General features: G+C 34.8%; 1 protein-coding gene across 1 annotated transcript in view; it reads right to left on the reverse strand.

Moving 5' to 3' along the window:
* Positions 1–25,506, reverse strand: part of CSMD1 (CUB and Sushi multiple domains 1) — a 1,074,318-nt gene that overhangs the window by 110,686 nt on the left and 938,126 nt on the right. Inside the window, exons 38-42 of the mRNA XM_063389341.1 lie at positions 22,759–22,877; positions 17,575–17,644; positions 14,371–14,487; positions 10,443–10,652; positions 952–1,140 (exon numbers count right to left, since the gene is read on the reverse strand). Coding sequence (XP_063245411.1) covers positions 952–1,140; positions 10,443–10,652; positions 14,371–14,487; positions 17,575–17,644; positions 22,759–22,877 — 705 coding nt within the window. The remainder of the gene's footprint in view (positions 1–951; positions 1,141–10,442; positions 10,653–14,370; positions 14,488–17,574; positions 17,645–22,758; positions 22,878–25,506) is intronic.

A 25,506-nucleotide genomic window follows, 5' to 3' on the forward strand; every position in this document is an offset into this window, starting at 1 on the left:
CACAAGTGCACACACAATAGAGTTGCATGCATTCAGGCCTCAGCTGTGTGGAGGTGACTGTGGGTAGGCTTGGATTCACATGCACAGGAACCAGACAAAATGTACATTGTGAATTATAGAAATGCCAGTAGCAGAGAAATGCCTTCTTTGAGTTAAAAAATGAAGATAAAACCACTGAGTTAAAACAATGGATGAGGGGACAGGGAAGAGTAAGAATGACTGCCTTCACATCATTATAAATATTAATTCACTTCTTGGATGTCATTTCAAAGTGAACATGTATTATTTACTCTTGTTTCATCTAGCAAAAGAGAAAATGCTGATTTATACCATAAAAATCTGCTTCTCCTATTATACATCTTCACATATTTTATGAAATGTACTTCTCTAGGGAGTATAAAGGAATAAGAAAAACTGGAAGGCTGCATGCCCTTTGGTGCTGCATCTATATCACTAAAATATAAATATGAGGTGTTGAAATTTGGCTAGGTTTCTAACAAATTCTCAAAACACTGTTAACACTTTTCACTTTTATATCAATTTTTAGTTAATATTTTAAAACTTTACCATATATTTAACATGAAGAAAAATATTATGTATCTGTTTATAGTGAACTTCTAGCATGAATAACTTTGTATTTCTTCCAAATCATTGATAAAGGTGTCTCCATAACCTAACTGCTTTTGAATAAAAGTATCTTCTTGAAATACTCCTTCACAATCAATACAACTGACAGATATGAATAGGAACAATAAATCACTGCTGAGGAATATGATTTATAAAACATTTATAAAAAGCATATGATATTCTGCCTTTATCTGCTTACACTACAGATTAGGATAAAGGCATTGCTTTTCAGCAAAAGCTGCATTATGTACAGGCATACAAACAAGTAAACAAAAATTAGAAAATACTGTGACTTCTGAAGCAAAGGTACTACCAGAAAGTTACCTTCACATCTGGGGAAATTATAGTTCCAATTTCTGTTGATTCCATGTTGACAAGTGAGAACAGGCTGCCCCCTCAAAACATATCCAGGATAGCATTCAAATGACACTGACTGTCCCACGCTGTAATCCGAGTTGACTATATAGCCATTCAAAAAAGGAGGAGGATCAGGACAGTTCTGTAACTCATAAGCTGGAAGAGAACAGAAGGACTTTTTATTGCTTAATCAGCTCTTAACACAGGAAGTGTTAATACATTAATATAAAATCTGCCATGCATTCAGTAACAGGTAAACACTGGAATGCTGAACTCCAGTAATTCAGAGTTTAACATATAACCAGAAATAAGTCACCCCTTTGGACCATACAAAAATATTTTAGTAATGTATAACAAAGTCATTCATTCCTTAAAACTTTATGAAATTCAAGATTTTCACAATCCATTGGATTTTTAATATATATTAAACTATGCCCAAAAAATCACCTGACTTAAAGAATGACTTTAACACAAAAGAGCACAAGAAAGACCTAAAAAAATTACAAATAGCTAAAAAGGGAAAGGTCCTTTTATCTGTATCACCATGTAAAAAAATTGCTTTAATGAGTCATCACATTTCATGTTGGGTTCTGTGTTTTCAAAAACATCAGGTTATTATTCAATCAAACACATTTAATTCATAAAAATCAGTGTGATGAAAATTCAAAGGAGCTTTCATTAATAAAATTTACTAAGATATAAAGATAATGTATGCAGTCCCATATGAAGCAACAAAAAGACTGCTTTATAAAAATGTTACACAGAACTATTTGCAAACAACATCACATAGATTGGATAGTAAGTAATTGCTATTTAAGAAATAATTGTTAAACAGATGAGTGCCTTGCTCTTTTTGAGCACTCAATTTCCTGTTAAGGAATACTTCTGCTAGAAAGTTGAAACAAAAATAAAAATACCAGTGCAGTTTGTATCCACATGTGTTGTTATGTCCAAGCTCTAATAATACAGCAAGAGAATATGATGAACATATCCTTGAACACAGTATTTTGTTACTTTTTTCAAAGTTAACCTTTACAACATGAACATGTTCATCCTAGAAGTGTATACTTATTATTCTGAAATAAATTATTTAAACAAGCCATTTCAGCAAGATTAAGCTAAATTTATATTTTAGAGACGCTTATGTGCACACTTAAAATGAAGTTTGTACTTAACTACTTCACTGAAGTACAACTACTGCCAATAGGATTTTCAGTCATTGCTAATTACAGTTGTGCTGTGCAGTAAAAAGATTTACTTGAGACAGCCTTCTTTTCCCTAATTCCTTCCGTGAATCCAGAATTCAGTGTTTCTAACATTAGAAAATTGGAAAAGATGTAGAGGTACCAGAAATACTCAGAAATCCTCTAAAAAATCAGATCCCCCTTCTCTCAACCAACAAAAATTTAAGAAAAGAAATTCAAAACCTAAGAATAAAAATTAATTGCTACTGAAGGGAAAGGTTTACTTTCCCTAAAATGTGATTCAATAAATTTTGTGCTAAATCTAGTAACAGCTCATTAATTTTAATGTTATTAATACTCCTGCTATCATTTGTGTAGTACTAATACAGATAATATCATTATTATCAACATCTTTATACAAAATAGAGTATTAGAAAGATTATTTAAGAGTGCAAGACTCTGAAGAGTCCTGTATTAAGACTGAAATATTAAACTACACAAAAATTTATTTAGAAAATTATATTTAAAATAGAATAGAAAAATATTCCAGAACATCAGAGGATCTCACAGTTTTGTTTTTTGGTTTTTTTTAAGATGCAGCAATGCATCTTTAAAATGCATGCAACAGTTAGTGTTTTGAAACAGTGACAGTAAGTACTGGAGTTTCAAAGTTTGATTGTAGAACCTTTAAAGGAGATGAATACCATTCTTCCTTATTGGTTAACTTGTTACAATATAGTATTCTTATGTTTTGAAAGTACTTAACACAGTCTTAGAATTTTTTAAGCTACTATTAAAAATCAGTTTCAGGAAAAAAAAAATCAAAACCTCTCTCACTGCTTTACATAAAAAGATAACATAGGAATCACTCAGGTAAGAGAGAAAATCCTGACAGATTTGACAGAGGTGTTCCATAGACTAAGGATGTGATGATTGTGTGGCTATGTATCAAAAGAGATAAATAGGGAAGGTGATGGTACATTAGGGAGTATTGAAACTTGTTGTGACAAAAATTATATGGAATAATATCTGCTAGGAAAGAGTTAATTTCTTCTCATTTTTTAAAATTTGTCTCATGCTCTGCCACTGAAGTAGTACACCAAAAAAAAGATAAACAAAATGTGCAAGAGCCTAGCTGGGATAGATGACCTGAACTGACCAAAGGGATGCTTCATTCCATAGAACATCACTCCTGGTATATAAACTTGGAGCAGTTTCTCAGAAGGGTGGCTGATCTGGGTTCAGGAAGGGGGTTCTGGACTCAGTCAGCAGGTGGTGAGGAAGTTGTAGACTGCAATGAGGTCTCTCCTCAGTCTCCCCCAGGCTGAACAGACCAAGCAACCCCAGCTGCTCCTCATACAGCTTCCCCTCAAGGCCCTTTGCCATCTTTGTTGCCCTTCTTTGGATGCTGTCTAATAGCTAAAATATCTTTTTTATAGTGTGGCACCCAAACCATCCCCCAGCACTGGAGGTGAGGCTGTCCCAGTGCAGAGCAGAGCAGGACAATCCCCTCCCTTGCCCGGCTGTGATGCTGTGCCTGATGTCCCCAGGGCAGGGTTGGCCTCCTGGCTGCCAGGACACTGCTGGCTCATATTCAGCTTGGCATTGACCAGCACCCCCAGGTCCCTTTCTGTGGCACTGCTTTCCAGCTTCTCATTCCCCAGCTTGTCCATACAGCCAGGGTTGGCACATTGCAGGTGCAAAACCCAGCACTTTCCCCTGTTGAACTTCATATGGTTGGTGATTGCTCAATCTTTTAATTTGCCGAGGTCTTTCTGCAGGGCTTCTGTACCTTCAAGGGAGTCAGCAGCTTTTCCCAGTTTTCTTTCATCTGCCATCTTTCTTCTTATCCCTTCCAGTCCTGCCTCCAGGTCACCTACAAAGATGTGGGAGAACACAGGGCCCTAGATGGAGCCCTGTGGGATCCCACTAGTGACAGGTCACCAGTCTGGTGTCACCCCAGCCACTACCACCCTTATGCCTAACCCATGAGCCAGTTGCTCACCCATCACATGATGTGTTTAACTCAACTGAGTGCCGGACATTTTGTCCAGACGGATTCCCTAAGAAATGGTTTCAAGAGCTTTGCTGAAATCCAAGAAGATCACATGAACTGACATCCCTTGGTTCACTAAGTGGGTTGTCTTGTCTTAAAAAGAAACCAGGTTTGATAAGTAGGACTTTCTTCTCATGAAGCTGTGCTGGCTGTGACCAGTGACTGCATTGTCTTACTGGTGTTTCTCAATAACTCCCAGAACAAGTATCTCAGTAACTCTCAGAAGCTCCATCATAACCATCTATTTTCCAGATAAAGGCCATCAGCTTTAATACGTTTAAATCATGTTTTGTATGTGCATGAGTATTTGTGGAAGAAAGGGAAGGCAATTAAACTTTTTCTGTGCATTTTCTGGAACATATTGCTCAAATTCTCAAATATATGAGAGAAAGATTCTCACTTCATATTCAGCTTTATCTTACATTGAAATTCAGAGCAGACTGAAAATAGTCTTATACTTTCAGTAACAGGAACTAGGACTTCCACAGTAAAAATAATACAAAACCAAACATTTATTCTTAAGAAGCGTTAAGTCCTAAAGGGAAAGACATGTGGAAGAAAAAAGACGTTTCAGAAATATTAAAAGCTGAGGTAACTAATATGGACAGGAATTAAAACCCAAAAATACCTCTTATGATCCACTAGACTATGTTGCTGTGTGCACTAAATTCTGTTATGAATCTCTCAAAGGCCATAAAAGTAATTTATTTCTTCTGACTTGGCATAACAGCTTGCCAATCAAACTTCCATGACTGTTTTTGTCAGAACCTAGTGTACAGAGACTGTTTATATCCCAGATATTGAGATTTGACATATATGGGAGTCTCAGGATCTTAAGATCAACAGTAAAATGAGATATAGAAATATTATTTTAAGCATTTGTGGTTGTTTTATCCCCTTGCTGTTTTTCATAGGTGGTAAAACCACAACACTTACAACAAGAGACAGTCTTTCTCAATGCACCTCTTTTTTTAACTAAACAGTACAACAGTTATTTCAATAGTAGACAAAATAATTAAACTTAAATATTGCTCTTTAAAAAATCAGACACTTTTAAAGTCCTTTTATTATCTTGAAAAAAAATTCTAACTTCTTCCAGTAGTTCAACATGCAATCACTATGAACTTTCTTCTTGCTACAAGTGAAACAAAAGGTTCCACAATATACAGAAATTTAGCAATCCATCTTTAACGTAATGAAATACCCACCATTTCCTATGCATTACAATTGCAAAGCTGAAGGGAAAAGAGAATATGAAAATATCAGAGCATAAAGCAATAAGGATCTGATCAGCAATGGTACTGAGAGCTGTAATTTCCCCAGGGTTCTGCTAAGGAGACAAAGCTATTTAATGCATTCAGAAATACATAGTACCTAAGTGATTTAGGTTATGTCTTCAAATCCTGTGCTGTGAGAATTCACAGGCTTAAGGACCAGTCCTAGATCCCTACAAGTATGGGTAGAAAACAGTTCTCAGTGTGCATTCACTTTTCTTCATCCCAAAAATAATGTGTTCAGAGTATAATCCCAGGCTATATTAAGATTCAATCTCAAACATTTTTCTGCCTTCAGAAAACCAGTAGAAAAATTGAGAAATAGCATTATTAGTTTCACAATTCACTCTACAGTGTTCATATTCTTTGCTTTCCTTTGAGATGAGAGGTTATCAAAAAACCTTATCCTTCATAAAATGCTAAGATCTCTAGAAAATTTCGTATTTTTTATAGCATGCAAGCCTGAATAAATAAGCATGGCCATCACCCATCTCCCTTTATTTTTAGATTGATATCTACAAAAAAGTTATTTACCTGGCAAAAAAATACACTACTTTAGTGCCCTTATGTATTGTATTCTGGTTAGCAATTATTTTCACTTAAAAAAATATTTTTGAATTGAACTGAGTTTAGTACCATACAGCAAAAACCCTGAATTTAATCTTAAATCCCTTTTAATGTAATTTAAATACAACAGATCAGATTAGAATAAGCTAAGCAAGTTTGCGGGCACTCCTAATGTGCAACACATTCACTAAGACAACTAGAATGGATTTGGCAAATGTGACTGTAACTCTGGATTTTTTTTTTTTAATTTTTTTTATTTTTTTTATTTTTTTGTAAGGGTAAGTTCAATTAATTTCACTATTAGAAAAGTAAGGCTTCTTGTATTTATAAGATTCTTTTTTTCCCCAGTTATAGTATATTAGGACATCCCACAATGAGATCAATTAGAAGTAGTCTGAAAAAAACCATCTGGTTAAATGTATAAAGATGTCAGGAGCTCAGCTCCATTTGCTTTGCTTTGTAAATTCATTTCTAGAAATGACAAAAGTGCACAACTTAACTGTGTGAGCATCAAATGGACTAAAATAAATTCTTAGCTTTCCATATATAAGAGTATTCCCGTTGCCCATAATGAGATTTTGAATGTGACACCCATACCAAGTTATCATATTTTTTTTCCCTCCCACATTTATATCCCATGAATAACAGGGAAGATATTGCATATTAAATTCAGTTGTGACAAAGATTATTCTGACTGGGTCCCCAGCAAGCCCAACTGAATTGGTATCTATGGAGTAATGCTGCATCTTCTCAACAAGGGCTCTAATTCAGAACTGTGAAGTTCGACTGAAATTGGCCAGTGGTTTCAAAAGTGCATAACAAAGGTACAGGGTTGACAGCTAGACAACAAAACAATGCTAAATTCCACCATCCAGACAAATCAGGCTAAGAGTTGTATGGTATTTGATTTACTGAAAGGAAAACAACACTTCTAATAGGGAAGAAATGAGAAGGAAAAGAATGACAGAAAAGAACATTGGAGTATTAATTTTTAAGTCAAGTTGCAGAAATTGCATAGTCTAAGAGGAAGAGGGATTAATTAAGAAATATAATATTAAAAAGAGTAGGAAAACCCAGAGATAATCCATCACAAAAGATAACTAAGTATCATGGGCAACAGATGTGGAACAGGAAAAGAAAAGTCAGCTATTGAAACCAGCATATTTGTATGACGAAAAATAAAGCAGACAACAAAAATTGCTCAGTTCAGAGGGCAAGAGAAGAACAGGGAATACACTCAACCAATACTTTCTGAAGTTCATAGATTTTGGCTATGTATTTGAGTGTACAATTTCTTATATGTTCTAAATGATGGTGAGCTAGTTATTTTGGCTCAATAATATGAAGTTATAAGGCATGATGATTATAGAATTGCTAGATCTCAGTAGTAATTGCTAGTACAGTCTGTGGTCTCAGAAGCAACAGAGAGAGTTTCTGCTTTTTGAAGAAAAATAAACACGTGCAAGACAATTTTTAAAGAAGAAAAGTACTATATCTGTTTGTACAATGAAGAAAAAGAAGCAGATAGAAAACAGAACGTAAGTCTATTATAAATTCAATAGAGTCAGTTTAAGTGGTAGATCCTAATCACTTAAAAATCGAACACAATTGTGTTACCAACTTCCCACATGAGAAAAAAAAATCATAAATACCTTTTAAAATAATCAATTTTTTCCAGCATTGCTTTTTTAGTGAAGTGGATTATTTTGTCAGGTTTTTTAAAATGTTTTAAACCCTAAATTATTTAACATACCCACATATAGGCCTACACAAACACACTCACCAACACACACACACACACACACACAAAAATACTGTCTCTATAGGTAAAGAGTAATACATAAAAATGAACTGTATGAGTTGTCTTTACATAAGAAATTACTTTTCTTCTCACTCATGGGAAGCATAAAACTGGATGAATGTGTTTGCATTTGGTAGTGCAAATATACCCACAACTACACTTTTTTGTGAAATTAGAGAAATACTAGTTATATTTTTATTTGAAATTAGAATGACACAAATATCAGTTAATTTAACTGTATCTCTTTCTGATTTTTTTGTTCTATTATTATAACTATTAGACTAACAGCTATGGTAAGTCATCAAATTCTCACTATTGTTGAGAATTTATTATTTTTTCTGGTTTTTTTTCTATAAGTACTTGGAAAATACTACTAAAAGTGTCTGAATTTCAATGAATAATCCTTTTTTTACATTTTCTTGTATTTTGAAAAACTATTAACACAATCTTCATCATGTAAAAAAATTATTATAAGGTCCACGTAACGCAAAAATGTAATATTTCATAATACCTTGCCCTGGTTTTAAGTGAATTTTTCTATGTTTGCATAATAAGATAAAATTCTACACTGTCATTGAGGCAGTCGTGATCATACATTTGATAGCTGACAAGATGCAAGTAGAAGTAGAAAGCACACAACTTATCTAAAAAGCAACTGATTTTAACAAGAGATGGTTAGAATGAACTAAAAAATAGCATCTCCTATTGCATCATGCCCTCTTCCTCACATTCCCAATTGTTTCAGAGTAGACCAAACAGTCCTAATGGACTAAGCAAGAAAGGGAAGAACAGAAGGAAAGAGTAATACAACTATGCACTTGTTGAGTAAGGTACAAAGCTGCCTCTAGAAGAACATGTTATACAATCTACAAACAAGGTAAGATTTTACTCCTAGTTTCAGGGCAGAAAATGCTGTTAGTCAGGAAGAGTTTGTTATGGCAAGGAAAAACACACTAAATAGAACCAGACCAATGAGTACTGGAGAATATATAGAAAATATATCACATGGTTTTATATTTGACTTGTCATTTCTGTAACTTGACAATCACAATTATTTTTGACTGCTCAGAAGGAAACCAACACTAGGTGGGTGTGATGTGAGACTACTCTATACTTGTAAGACTATGTGACAGAATAAAATTCTACAGATGACAGAGAGTCGTGATTTCTTTGTGGGCATGGTTTATGAGCATCAGCCTAATTCAAGTGCTCAAAATCTTCCTCACTGTCCATTGACCCCATAGATATGATCTAACTATACATGTATATGTGTGTGTGTAGCAGATAAATGCTACACTGGGCCTGGAAATTAGAGTTTACTGTCTTCATAGAAGCTCATATGGTGCTGTGTCTTCAGCTTGTGGCCAAAAGAATACTGATAACACAGTAATATTTGGGTTTTTGCTGAACAACATCAAGGCTGTCTCTGTTTCCCACCATGCTCCTCCACTAAATAAATTGGGAATGTACAACAGGGTGTGTGAGGACACAACCAGGTAGATGACCTGAACTAACAAGAGATCATCCATACCACATAAAACCATGTATCAACGAAAAGGAAGAGAGGATGACAAGAGACATTAGCCATCTTTGGCTGGGCATCAGTCTGCCTGTGGGAAGTGGTTTGTGGTTGCCTCTGCATTACTTTGTTTTCTTTCTCTCTTCTTCACTTCATCCTTCACCTGTTAAACAATGTTTCTTATGTTTGCCCCCAAGCTTTCTTGCTTTTAGTGTTCCTTTCCTCTTCCTCCATCCCACTGGGGTAGGTAGGAGGTGAGTGAGTAGTTGTGTGGTGTTTAACTGCCCACTGGCGTTAACCCCCAACACATAATTAAGATCCTGGAATAAGGTGGAATGAATTCCCTCACAGATATCTGAAAACTAAACCAAGCCATTCCCTTTTATTAAACTGTTCAGATCCTGTAATGGTGCTCAACTGCTGACAGTAAGACCATTTAAACAGTTCAGAAATATAAACAAACCAATGATGGTTTATTGTCAGTAATGGGAAAACAAGCAAATAAACAATGAAGATGAAGAAAAAAGACAACAGTAAAGGACCACAAAAAGTTCACATTTTCAAATACTGATTATATGTGTTTGAAAATGGATATAGAATGTATTATCTGGTGTTTTTTCATTTCCTGGTATTTTCACGGGAGTCTAGACTGCAAATACATAACATAGCAAATTATAAAACTTTTCAACTGAATTTTTAAAATAACTTTTACCATTACATTAATCATAAAAAGATTATAAAAATGGGAAAAGAAGACAGTGAATATTGTTGTATGAATCAGTAATAGTACAATTGAATGGAATGGGAAGGATTATCAGCTATGCAACCTTTGGCAAATAACATCACCTTCTCCTCAGGCTTTTACATCAATAGAACAAAGATTCCAACTCAACACAATTTCAATTTTGAAAATTCCAACCTATTTGTTAAACAATCTACAGTTTTTAAAATGCCATATAATACATACCAAACGTATCTTCTAAAATAATAATAAAAACAGTTAAATTTTTATTTTTCCTTTCTAACCATAAAGATCATTGTGCTAGTTCATACTTACCTTGGTATATCAACTTAAATCCTTGCCTGTTCTCTGAGTGATCACTATAAAAATGGACAAGTGTTTCATGAGTAGTGCTTAGTAAGGGTGATGGGAGTTCCATTCCACTAAACTGGCCAATCATAGAACTGGTGTGGTGAGGACCATTCTCAATTTCAAGGAAATCATGATTTGCTTCAGTGGAGAAATTCAGAAACTGAATGTGTGCACCTGTACCATTGCGAAAGGAATAAAAAAAAATATAATTTGATGCTTAATAGTAAAGCATGTATATAAAAATAAAATTACAGTAGTTGTTACAGGCACAATATTTATATTTTAGTCACTATTCAAAGTGGGATGCTTAAGTTAAAGAAATAGCTGCTAAGTATTACAAGAGTTGGAGGTTTTTTTTGGCTACCAATAAATATCATAACCACACATGAAGGGACAAATGAAAATAAGCCATAAAGTCACAAACTCAACACCAAGGATTTTTCATATTCCTAAAGCAATTAACAGAAAGACTCAAAAGAGAGGCAAATCACAAATCCTGCTGTGCCACGGCATGGCCAGGACTCTGCCATCCAAGTGCATCCCTGTGCTGGGTGCAGGCCTCTCCCAGAGGCTCAGGGTCAGCTAGGCACCCAGCAAGGTTACTACCAGAGCGACCTTTCCGTGGCAGAAGTTACCTCCCTCGTTCCAGCTATGCACTCTACCTCCAGTCACCTGTATTCGTCTCCTTTTCCCTCTAGCTTGGGCCAGTGTGTCTTTGGAGCCATTTCACCCTATATGCAACCCTATAAAATGCACTAAACTCCAGACTGGTGACAGGGACGTCAAAGAATACCACAAACCCTCTCCACGAATCAGGTGCTTGAACAAGGCTTTTCAGCATTCAAAACACACTGAACAGTTGGAAGGATAAGCACAATCTCATGGGAAGAACCATTTTGAAGTTCTGGCATTACTTCCTCTGGACTAAGGACCTGAAATCCAGTCCTAAACTATGCGTGTGTATCACATCAAAACAGAAATGAGGGATGAATCCCTGGTTTGGAGGCCTAGTACCAAGTAACTTGCAACTGCATTTTTGGGCTCAACTTTGCTCTGGTAGATTTGAAGAACCAGCTGTAATAGAATAAAACAGAATTACTGAATGAACCAACCAGTGTGAAATAGTCAGTGCCTTAACTCTACTTGACATTCTTACTTAGCAGTAGAGACATATTCTCCATTCCAAGAGAGAATATTATAGACTAATTACCGGGATAATACATTACCAGAGTAATTCACTCTGTCTTGTTAATAGTTTATTTCTTCACCTCTGTGGTTTAAGATTGAATCAATGGTATAAAATAAGATTATTTTTTTCTATGAAAGAAATTAAATAAGCTACCAAATAAACTGGGCTTTATAGAACACTTGTAAAAATGTGGGATATTTAGTTTTACTACCCTCTCTCACGTATGCAAAGGGGCAGGTAAGAAAACAAGTATTTCAGCTGCTGAATAAGAACACTTTATCCAGCGCTATCAATAGAGAGGTACACACCAAACATATCAGAGTCACAATATCAGCCATCTCTGTATGATGTTTGATATGGCTAGTCTGACTTGAATAAAATCCCTAAATATACAATGTCCTCAGAATTTGAGATGAGGTAGGACACTAAGCAGCCTGGAAACAACGTGACTTCAGTATCAGTGGCTAGTGATTCCCAACAGAGGCTGGATGTCAGCACCATAAAAATGATAAAGAATCAAGTAGCCACTTAATGTAATATCTAAATTACAAAAGTGACAGGTAATCAAACTTTCCATATTTATATAGAGCCCAAACATTGTTTAGGTATTTTAATAAAAGCAATCTACTGTTATGAAATATTCTCTGATGAGCTGTGGAGTACCTTTAAAGCGGAATCATTCTAATTTCATTTCTGAGAATGAATTTCTATGTCTAGTTGTATATATTTAGTACAGAAAGGCTTTGTGTTTTGAAAGTATAAAAGTAGGTTTAAAGGTAATTTAAAAAAATATATACTACCTAAAGTATATGCTAATTTTAATTAGAGAACACATGATATGTATTCCTTCAAACCTTAGGTCCAAGTTTATAGAATTTGCAAACGTCAATTTGATATGTCAAAGATGATTTTTTCTACACTAAACAATTTCTTATATAAAATTACATGGAATAAAAATGATAGCTACAGAAATAAATCATTATCTGGTCAAACTATAATTATATTACTTCCTGATTGAATCTCAATAGCACTTCCTCTCTCACTTGAATGCACTCTGAATAATGAAAATTCCAAGCTGAGGTAATTGTTTTTATAAATGTTAATTAATAGCTACCCAAGATAATTTTAAAAGCACAACTCACTTGAAAATATATATTTTCTGTTTTAAAATATTTAGATTTTAGTAAAGTCTTTTTTTACATGACTGATATATTTTCATGTACTGAAGAGAGCACTATATATTGGGACACCTTTAGCTCCCACAATTTTATTGTTAGACTTTGTTTAATCACACAGTTGTTTTGATACAGTAGAATGTATGCAAACAAACAGCTTTTCAGTAGAGAAGCTTATACTTCTAATTAAAATTCCAAGTAGAAGTACTTTGTGAAAGATCACATCAATTACAAAATAAACCTGATATAAAGATATGTAGATTATTTAACAAATACTTGGGGAAAAATATCACTGTAGGAACTTGGTGGTAAAAAACATCCTTTGTAGTATTTTTGAAGGCAATGATAGATCAGTGCTATGAGCACCTGGTTCGTGTTAAAATCCTTACTAAACAAAACTATTATCTTTTCTATTTATAGAATTACCACCACCAGAGACTTTCAAAGAAGTGAAAGAAATAACAACAGGATACAAGACGCTCTTGAGCAATTAATTCATGAAACATTTTCTCCATGGAAAAGATTAAAGAAAAAGAGCAACTCTGAGACATATGAAGGACTGTTTTTCTATTTGTCTGTGGTTCTCCTACATCTGTAAGGATATCTTAGGCAACTAAGGGTGTCCATAATTATGATGGATCAGTTTTGCCAGGTGTTCACTGATAAAGGGCACTATTCTAAACAGCAGCAAGTATTTCTACAGATTAACGTAGTAAAATACTGTGAAAGTAGTGCATCTCACTACAAAACCTCCTCTTATGAATGCAAATGGAGAACATAGAAAATAAACTAATTTCCTCAGATAAGAATACTAAATTTAGTAATGAGTTTTTAAAATTCATTTTGATATTGAGCATTGGCATTGAATTTGTAGTATGGGACATGAAGTTTCCCAGCAAAAAAACTTACTCTTCTTTCAGTTCTCATAATAATAGAAGGCTGTCTTTTGTACACAAACTTACAGATTCCTTATTATCTATGATTACCTTTTCAACATAATTATTACTTACTTGTGAAGATATTTTTTGTATTAAAAGAGTTTTAATGTAAATCTAGAAACATTCTAAGTTGACAACTGTAATCTAGGATTTGGAATACAGTTTGAGAATGCTTTTAACCAAATTCATAGCTCTAGAAGTGAGATTTTGTCTGTTTTTACAGAACATAAAACACCTTTTAAAAAGTCACTTGGAGAACAAAAGATAATTATTTCATATAGAAGACAAATTATTTATTTCATCTGATATATCTTTGTGCCACAGATCTCATTTGCTTTGAAATCAGTTTCTGAGATAGGCCGAGCTAATAACAAGTTGCTCTAGCAAAGACATATTTTTAAATTGCCAACCATTTCCATTTCCAATGTAGCAAATAATTATGTAAGGGTTTGCAATACATTCACTAGATAAAATCTACTTCACATTGGAAGTAAAATATTTATAATAATATTATTTTAATTTATATAAAAATATATGTTTTTAAATCTGGGTAGTACAAATAATTGCTCTTCCAATATAAATTTACTTACCATATCCAATAGGCAATAAAATTTTCCAGGTACAATCTAAGTTACTAGGGTAATTTCCAGGAAAACCTGGGCTCAGGATTACACCAGCCATGTTTGTCAGTGTTCCACCACATTTAGCTGTTAAAAACAAAAAGAAAATCACTGTATCTGTTATTATTATTTCTTAGTATTTGACATATGCTTAACTCAAAATAGATTTTTCATTTTGTTCCCATGACTCAAAACCAGTGAAATTTATCATAGTTAAAACACTCTTCATGAAGGAGGAAAAAAAGATTGTATTTAGTGTAAGATCTTTACTTAAGGTGATATGGTCACTGTAACATAACTACAAATGTGTAATTGCACATATATACTGGACAAGCCATTGTATCACCTTGGAAATTACTGTTAAAAGTGTCTGATAATGTGTTGAGATATGTTTCACAAGCAGAGGAACAAATCTGGCTCTAAACTGAATTATGATCCCAGATCATGATGCAGCAACAAATCTATTACTCAATATAACCAAAAATGCACTTGAATTTCAAAACAAACAAATAAACGAAGCCCTTCACCACAATTTTTGCTTTAATTCAGAAAGATAGACTTGTTGCATAATAGAATAATTCTTTGCTTGCTATTGGTATGCTTCTGTTCAAGAAATTCATAGATTTGGAAATTGAAAACTCATTTGCACCATTTAGGATGACATAAAGCTAAGGTATAAATATGTGAAGCAATCTGCAAAAATGTGGCTGAGTTTACACATATGCAAGGACAGTAATATGAAGGATAACTTCAAGAAACCAAATTAGAATATTGTAATTTATATTTATTATTTGAGGAATTGTCACTTTAGGGCTTGTGAGTCTTCATGACAGGAATTGCATTGATACCTGATCCAATACACAGTTGTGATACTGTGATACTGTCTGTTGCAATAGTTGTGCTGATTTTGGCTTACATTCCATAAAAAAATTAGTATTTTAATTGTTAGAGGCGAGAGAAGAGGGAGGATGTGGAGTTGTGGTTCAGTTTTTAATCAGAATGGTTTGTGCCATTTCTCCTCCTGGTTACAGTGGTTCCTCCCTAGTTATCCCTACTTCCTGAGCTGTCCATCTCCCTGGCTCTTCCCCTATTTCTCGAACCTTCCTTGTCAATTTGCAAGTGTGCCTCCTACCTTCCCTGTCAATCCCTGTTCCACCCTCCCTTGGTTCTTGAAAAATCCATGTAGTCCTAATTATCATTGCTATCTCCTGATTGTACCCTCCCCTTTCTGTTTTTTATTGGTTTTGGTTGTGTCACTCACCTCTGTGGGTCCTCCCTCACCTCCTTCCCATTTCCCAAAGCTCTGTCCCCTCCCTGGCGTCCTCCCCCCGATTTAAGCCCAGGGATCTCCTCTGTCCTTGTCCTTGGAGCCTTGACCCCTTTTGGATAATAAACTCTCCTGGAGGCTCAAGGCCTCGGAGCTCCTCTCGCTCTGTGCCTCCCCCGGCGCAGGCTCTGCTGCTGCGGGCTCTGCCCCACAGAGGCGCTGCCGGCTGCTGCAGGCAGGCGCTGCTGTGCGCGGGGCGGGCAGGGCGGGCTGGCAGCGCTGAGCGTGGTGTACCCTCAAAGGCACTGTGTCACTGTGGCAGCCGAATTGGCTGGGATGAGCATGGCTTGGCCCTGGTAGCTTATGCAGGAGACCTCAGCCTGAGACCACGGGAGGCGGGATATTGAAAGGCTGAAAGTTAGCATGCTAATCATTCCATAATGGGCCATGTTTCTGGGTCTGTTCTCGGTTGGTTCAGTACCTGTCACATACAAGGCCATGCTCCTGTTCCATGTTCTGGATTTCACCCCCGCCCTCAGACACCCCTATATATTGTTAAGTTCACCACGCCTCTTGGTCTTTGGATGTTGTCCCTCAGATCATGCCGTTTCCACAGTTTGTTATTTTCACAATTACAAGTTATTTATTTTTCAAGCAATTCCATTGTTCCAGCCCCTCTATCTCACCATGCTCCCCCGGCTGGACCAGACTCGGGGTGCAGAGAACCAGACTAGGACAGGAGGGTTGTGTTTTAAAGGTTTGTTTTCTTGGGGCTGTTTGAGTTGGCAGGATGGCACAATATCATAATTCAAGGAGCTCAATGTTTGCAAAAAGGAATTACATTTACTATGCAAGGTGAAACATAAGGTTACCATAAAAAGAAAAAAACAACAAAAGTTCCCAAAGCCCAAAACACCCCTCCTTGAATACATTTTCCATTTCTAAAACTGATTGGAAGGAAAAGCACTGCTTTCATATCAATTAAAAATGACTGCTTCTGTAGAAGTTGACAATACAAAATAATGTATGGGCTCAGCTTGGTCAAGGAATCTTTAAATCTATTTGACATTAGTGTTGTTCAATTTCATCCAAATATTTTGATTTCTTGGATATGAAACCAATAGGAACAGCTTTTGCTGATTAACTTTTAAAATTAAAAGCATTCATTAAAGAATGTATTTGAAAGCTAAAGTGACAGTACATTATGATGGTATGTGCTTCTCACCCCTCACTTCCTGCTTTTTCCTGAAATAAGCATACCAAAATACAGTAGAATCTTGACTCCCTTAAATTTTGTCTAATCAAGAAAATATACTGCAGAAGATTATCTTCCACACAGAGAAAACTCAGATCTGGCTACGGTCTCAATGTACTTAAAAAGAAAATGCTTTTTAGCTTTAATTTTCAACTCAGCATCATTTAACAGCTTTCTCAGATGACAAGAGCCAGCCTTTTCTGGGTCCCTAAAACTCCTTTTCATTCCACCACCCCTGAAGGCTTGGCTTCAGAGCTGCTCTCCACTGCCTGCTTCTTCAGGAAATCTCATAAGGTGCTCTGCATGACCTGCCTGGCTCCTAAGTCTTCCAAGCTGAGCATGCTGCAAAAAGAATCTGTAACTTCCTCTCCTTTATGAAGATGATTCAGCCTGATTCAAAGCAGAGTATTCAGGACAAGCTAAACAATAGTTAACATATGGGTTTCCTCCTTTGCCTATCTCACAATATTTTTTTATAAATAGCATTTAACCATATATAGACAAAAAAAAAATCTTTTTTTCACTCATATTTCATAGATACAGATGGAAACTCAAAATTTTTGAATGAAGCAGAATTGAGGAACAATGGACATGAAAAGGTCAGGAGTTTTTTGTGACTGATGGTCAGAAAACTGAAATCAAGTTTCCATACCAATGCAGAGAGGAGACGGATAGTTCCAGCGGCGAACTGTTCCTGGCATACACGAAATATGAGAACGGCCCTGTTTGGAAAGGGCAAAACATCAGATTACAGATACTCATTTAGGGGTCTTTCCTCAAAGACAGAGCTACAGAGGACCTCCTGGATAATCCAATCACTGTATGTTCTTATATCAATTAACTACATAATAATTACTTGAATGAAACTATATTTTCAAATAGTTCTGGTTGTCTGTTCTTATTTTTCCGTTGAATTAATGCTCTAAAACATTTAAACATCTAAAACATTCTAAAACAGACCTTTCCTCTGATAACTTGAAAATTTCTTTAAAGTATGATTATAAGGCAGAAGCCGCTAACTATGTGCACAAACATGGTCTGATTAGTTCACTGCCTGCGTCAATTCCAGTGTATTCCATCTACAGTGCAAGCATAGTGGTTGATTTTTACACTGCAATCCGGAGTGAATCAACCAGTGTTGCACAGATGCAGAGAGGAATTTGTTCCACATCTGCTTGCTACAAATGTTCAATGGGGACCATGCCAAGACTGTCATCAGCAAATAGCGGCAGGCCTTGACCCTCACACAGCCTCACAACACAGCCCACTGCATACATGCAGCATCTTGGCAGACAGCTGTACAAATACAAGTGCCTCTTTATTTAGCTGTCATGTTTAATTTACTTTGCCTGTTTTTAAGAAAAATCACAAAAACCAAGCATACTCATATGGTGGCAGGAAGTAAATCCAGACATAGCTGTAACTTGCACAGCCTAATCACACATACTTCAGGGTGACTGCCTAGGACCAAAGTGCTCCCATCTTTGTTTTCCCTAGGAGCAGTTCAAACTGGAAACTTAACAGTAGGACAAAACGTCTTTTTTTTCAATTCTATGCTTTGAAATACTGAGGTTATGCATTCTGCTGCTGAAATGTGAAAGCTGAATAAACTGGCAGGAATGAGAGCAACTGATACAAAGATTGAGACACAGAACTGAGAACAAGGTTTAGTTTCTGTTTTAATTATTTGAATATACAAACTCATGCACGATACTTAACATCCCTAGTTTATTTTTTCAAGTGTATTATGAGTCTAAAATTGAGCAAGGCAGCACATCTTATCAACGTAATATGAAGATTTATTTAAATATTATTTGTCCATAGCAATCATAATCTCATAAAAATAAGAATAAATAGGTAAATTGCAGTAAAAGAAAATCCGTTTGATGACATTTCTTCCACATTATTTGGAATGTTTACACACTACCTTGAATAAAGTTCATAGAGAATTGCATGGAATAAAACTACTTTAATTAATCATTTAGTTAAGTATATTTAGGCAATCACCTTCTGACAGCCAAACTGAAATACATCCAGAAAATTACTTGGAAGGAAAAAAAAAAGGATCAGTTTTCACTTAAATAATGAAAAATAAATTTGACTTTTTCTTCCAAAAACACTCCAAATTTATAATTCAGTAAAAATCTTTTTCTTAAAAGCAACCTTTTTAAAGGAAAAAAATGTGCATACAGTTACTGTGTTATCTCAGTTACTTGCAAAATGGATGAAGTTTGGAATAATTCAATTAATGCAATATTCTCTGTTTTACTCCCTCTTCCATGATTGCATTGCTTTATTTTATTCTCTTTTTCTAGTTTTCTGTGATTGCATGTCTCTGCTCTGAGTCAAGGGGGAGGCTGTAATTTAACTACCACAGTCAGGAAAAACGTAAAATAGCCTATAAAAGATCTATTGAAAAATAAAATTAAATGATTCCTCTAGCTTCAAGCCTCTTTCCAACAAGAGCACACTCTGATTTCAGTCTTTTAAAGTTCCCTCCTGTGGGGAGACACTTAATCCTACAGCTAGCAATTACCTTTCTTATGCATCCCCAGGTAGCAGTTTGAGCTCTATGACTTTTCTGGTAAATCTCAATTATAAACTAATCCACAGCTGATTGTTATTGCTGGCTGTGAATATGTTCTCTAAAGATTGAGGATAAATTCACAGCTAGAGTGAAAAAAAAAAGATTCTGAAAAGTTATGCTGGTCTGTATTTGTTGAGGTGCAGACATACTGTGCCTCAAAGAACATTATTTTCATTATTTCTTTTTAATTGGGACCCATTTTTACTTGTCCTGTCTGAGTAATATGCTATATATATATATAGATATGTATACATTTCTTACAGCAAAGTCCATACAGCATAGACATTCTCCTCAGTATTTTCAAAAGATTCAAACCCTTTTCTATTGAATTTAGAATCAAAAGTCTTTGTTTTGCACTTTGAATAAGCTCATTAAGCTAGTTTTTATGTATGTCAGCTTCCACAGTGAGTATTAAATTTTCACATGTATTGAAAAAGAGGTTTACAGCTGGAATATATACAGTTAAGTAACAATGTGCTATGAAATTTTAGAAGTATTTAATAAGAGAATCTCTGTGAGTATATAAAAAAGGTGCAGTTAGTCAGACAGAATATTTGATGATGCTGTACTTTGAGCATGTATCCATTTCTACTCCATGTAATTAAAAACAGAATAATTATGCCCCTTTTCAATATGCAAAATTTAGACATTTCCTACTTGAAAAAGGTAGGGATAAAAGAGTCTCCAGTATCATGGGCAATACAAGTGGAGGTCACCCCACTAAACCTAAGCAGTTTAAAGTTTGATACCTGTGTTAAACTTTCAATATCACTTAAAATGGATGATACTTTAAGAGTAAAGTTCCTTTCTAACACAAAATCTTAGTATGCATTAGTCCTAGGTGGAGTATGGCTAGTGTCACAATGAAATTCTAAACAGACGATTGAGATTAGATGGCTGATTTTTATATTAAATAAATTGCATTATATATTATTCCATCTCCATAGGAAACCCTTCATATAGGCTTAGATTTAAATTTTTTTCCTGTCAAATCAGTGCTATAAATCAGATGTTTGCCTAAATGTGTTTCAGTCATAACACAGCTCAGGACCAGTGACCTGGATCACAGCAATGAGGTACTAAACAAACACCTCTTGGCAATTATATGAACAGCAATTATATAACAACCCTACCAGCAGAACCTGATCCTTTTACCATAAAGTGTAACTGAATAAAATATATATAAAGAATTGCAAATAACTTTTCTAGAAATATTCAAAATAAGAACTTCTCTAGAAAAAAAAAAAAGGCAAAAAAGAGATTACTTAAAATATATTATATTTATCGTTGTGTAACCAAGTTTATTACAGGCTGACTTTCAGATAGATTCTGCATTGAAATAGACTGTCCTGAGTCTACAGATGAATAATGCTAAATTTAGCTCAATGCATATAATAAAGCCCTAAAAAAACCACATAAGCTACATCTGTACAAGTGGAAGTGTGTGGGATTGAGTGCAAATGCACAGTGCTTTGTATATCTACCTCCTTTTTTCTTCTGAATTCATCTCCAAAAACGTGCCAGGATGCAAACTGCTGTTGAGGAATAGTCTCTGGCTTGTGATAATTACTGCTGTTATATTTTAGCTAGGCCAAATGCATGCCAGCACCCCATTCCAACAAATAAATAGTACTGAAGATGAATTTTCAGTTCCCATATCTTTGCCTCAGCTATAGAAACATAGGTATAGACACATTATATGTCCTTTCATCATTTACTTCGTTTAATGCTATTTTGAAATAGAGAATGTTAAATAGCTGTCTCAATATGGCTCAATAGCAGTCTTTAAATGAAAGTCTGAATCTAGTTTGCTGTCAACTTTTAATAATAGACAGTGCTTCTGAAGGGGCCACATCATAAAAATGTTACCAAATCTTTCATTTTCTTAGTGACATGCTAACTATAAAAGATACTGTAAGAGAAAGATGAAATTGAGAAAATAAAGTTAAAAACTCCAAAAGTTAATCAGTTTATACCATCAGGTATCTTCAAAAAATACTAATTTTGAAAGAAAAACATTTAAGTAATTCATATATGAACAATCAGCTGGCTTTTAAGTAAGCCATAAAATAAGCAATGAGTGCTCAGAGTGAACAGAGAATCAACTTTGTTGTGCTTAAGTGAAATCTTTTCTTTTAGCAGTATACTAGTATAACAAAATCTTTTTTTGCTATGGGTATGGAATGCTCCCAGTGCAGGTTGTTTCATGTCATGTAATAGAAGTAAAGAGAATGAATCAGTTTAAATACTTGACCTATACATGCCATACATGACTGAAGAGCTAAGCATATTCCTGGTTGCCTAGATATTTCCTGTGCATGTGTTCCCATGCCTAGAACCAGCCTAGAGGTAAGATGCTTAGTCTGAATCCTGCAAGAATTTTAGGAGAATGGTAAGAAATATGAGAACCAAAGAAATATCCTGTGTATGCTGTGGGAACACTGAACAGGCAGTCCTCAGATGAGGAACTTTATCTTTGTAAGGAGTGGAAGTTGTGATGCTTTGCTTTCTCTGATACAGGTTTTACACTGTCTTGTGTGGGACCTATAAGCAGTCAGAAGATTCTGAACTCAGGTGTTCTCAGTGTATTTCACCAGTGGTGGATTATATATAAACAAATTAGAGAAAATAGTGAGGAAAGAAAAAAAGCTTTTAATCTTAGATTTACAGAGTGCTGAAACATTTACAAAGACCAGCTCAATCATATATTTACCATGTGTGAACTAAACCTGTGTGTGAACAGAGAACATCCGCAAGCAGTGAACTAATTCCTAATACTTTTCCATGAAAGATTTTTAAAAGTAGATTTAGCATTAATAAAATTTTCTTCAGAAAATAAATTCCACAATTCCTGAGCAGAATATGAAATCCCACAATGTATTTCTACATTAAAATTTCACCTAGATAAATCTGTCCCCCAAAAGGAAACACAGTACTCTATATTGCAGTACTATAACAATTTTCTAAAGAAAGTATTTTATCCATGTTATTTCCTTGTCCATTTTGATGGCCTTTACTTCTCCATGGTATGTTGATCTAAGACAAGATCTGCCAGCCCAGATTTATTGAGGGCCAGAAATGTCTCACATTTGTAGCTTTATAATTTGGGAGCACTCGCATAGGCTCTACCTAAATCATCTCTAGTACACACCACAGACTCTCCTTTAGAATATATTTTGGGCAGGTCTCTTGGCATTTTATTGCAATCATTCCACAGTGTATTATTCAAAGAAAAAAAGAAAGAAATACCTGTAATGTATATCCTGGCTCACACTGAAACGACAAAACATCATTCACCATATATCTATCTCCTGATTTGATCCCATTGCTAGGAATTACTGGTTCTGGACAGGCAGCAAGGCCTACAGCTGGAAAAAGTAAAGACAAAGATTGAAAAAACATACATAAGTGGACAGCAGGTCTTCATTGATATTCTCTGCCTTAATGAATTCTTTCCACAGAATTATGGGTATTTAAGAAAACATTAATTCAAAATTCCTTTAAACAATAAATGGAAATTTTATTTAAAACTCAGAAGTTTTCAGAACTGTTCTACAGAATGTGAGAATTTGGCTGGAGCACGAAGATTATACACTGGGGCTGTACCAGACACTAGATCACATTGCTATGACACCCTACACAGTTTTGTAGTCTACAAAGCAGTATGATGATTTTAGTTGGTGAAAAAGTCTGGGTTTTATTTGTTTGCTCATTTTGCTTTATTGGGGTTTTTAATCCTTTCTTATTCTTGTGAAGGAAATGAAGAGAGAGAAAGAAGGAATACTCTATATGCATATTCTCTCTTTTCAACAACAAATGAGCAGAATTTATTGGTGGTTCCTTATTTTTAGGAAACTCCACGGACTATAAAGAAATTTAGACATTGAAATTTACTAGTTTTGGGTACTTTCAGCCCAAAATTAGATCTTTGCATAGGTGTCACCGGATAGTCTGTTCTTAATTATTTTAAGCCAGGTATGAGAAGACAAAAGATTAGTTTAAAAAAGATTCTCCATGATTAGTAATTTCCCAAATTTGTTCACCTAAATTTGGCAACCTAAAGCACAAACTTCTGCTTTTTGTCAAATGCACATCACTATTTTTTTTCTTGTGTGCCTATCTAAGGGGTTTTTTTAGTCAGCACTACTGAAAATTAAATATCAGCTTTTCCAACTAAGTGAAAATACTCCAAATGAACAAGACAGTTGAGAAACTGGAGTTTACATTAAGTAATTCTGTGCTTTTAAGATTTTCATTACAAACACAAGGACCAAAATAATTAATTTGTAAGTTGATGGTCTGACAATAGACTCTTATTCCCCTTATGACGTTAAAAACCTTTTGTGCAGTCAAAAAATCATTCTAAAATATATTTTTATTTATTAAATTATTTATGTATTAGAGAAAATTACTCCTGAAACATCATTATGTAGTTTTTATATTTTATGAAAATATGATCTGTAGAAGCCAAAACAGAGTGGAATTATTTTCACAGTGTGTGAGAAGAGATTTTGAGAATTAATAAGCACACAATTCCATAACGAGCAGAGAAACGTGACACTTCACTGAATGTGACCCTGTGCATCCTTCAATGCAGTTGTGTGAAAAAAAATAACTGACTACTACTCTCGGTGTCTTCCTCTGAAATCTAACTGGTTTGGTGAGAGTACATGCAACTGGACTGTGGTTAGTACAGAAATTAGGTTATATTTGACTTTATTTTGATATGTGACATTTTAGAGTCTGTCGTTCCAGACAGCTCATCATGAAACAATATCTGATATTATCCACTGAGACCCTAGCTTTTCTGGGGAAATACAATTTTCTTACAGGTAACGTTGATCCGACATTTTCATACAGACATGGTTTTAACTTTATGCCATGAACCTTTATAGATGTACTTTCCATCACTCAAATACAAATGCCTTACAAATATTAAATGCACAAATAAAATTTTCACACTTTTCTAGTCTTTTACTGCTCAAATTTTAGCTGAAGTTAATATATTCTTCCTAATAAAGCATGTGGAAGATTGAAATACAACTACTGACGGAGTATAGGTACTCAATAGCTGTGATATGCATTGTTTCAGCATTAAGTGAAGTGTAATGCCTCATCTCAGTAATTCAGAGGACCACAATAGACTGCTGTTCACTAATGTGCAAATCCAATGTTCAGATGCAGCTTAAGCAAATCAACGCTTATTTCTGCATTTTCTCACCCTCCTCACTCTTGAATAGAAAATAAAATTTAAAAAGATCTGCTCAAAAATCCCTGTTATTAAATAAATAAGCACCTAACAAACACATAGTGACTAAATTGCTTACAGATATCAATGTACATGCTGAATCCTCTGAATATAAATTTGAGGTTCATTTCCTGTCATCAAGAAATTTGTATTTTGGAACTCAGCATTCCTGTATGTTGAGAGTAACAGGGCTGCAGGGTTGGATCTGTATGAATAAAGTTACTTTTACATATTTTTCTGAGTTACAGAAACAGCTATAACAGTGGCTGCATAACAACACTAAAAAAGTGCTTTTAATATAGATCATCCCATCATTGGTTGAATAGCATACAGAATTTAAACAGATTGATCAATGAAAAACCTTCAAATGAACTTTCTATGTAACTGTTAGATATTGTAGTTTACTATGTATTTATCTTTAACAGATGCTAATAATTAGGTAAAAGCCTTTTTTTTGCTAGCTGCTTATACTTTTAATAACATTAGGATATACTACTTCTTTGGACTGATCATGCAAATTATAGAATATTCTATCACAATGTTATAAAACACTTTGACTTTCTTTGATATACCTGATATTAAGAAGCAATATTACCTTCCCTAAAGCAAGAGAAAGTTGAAAGCAGAATCAAATACCATTCTGAATCCTCAAATCTCTGTTATTCTAATCATTTCATAATACTAGCCCAGTAGTTCAAAGATTGGTTTAGTTAGAACAGATCCAAAAATCAAAAGAATGCTTGAGAGAA

This window comes from Prinia subflava, chromosome 2 (genome assembly GCF_021018805.1).
Source record: "Prinia subflava isolate CZ2003 ecotype Zambia chromosome 2, Cam_Psub_1.2, whole genome shotgun sequence".
NCBI lineage: Eukaryota > Metazoa > Chordata > Aves > Passeriformes > Cisticolidae > Prinia > Prinia subflava.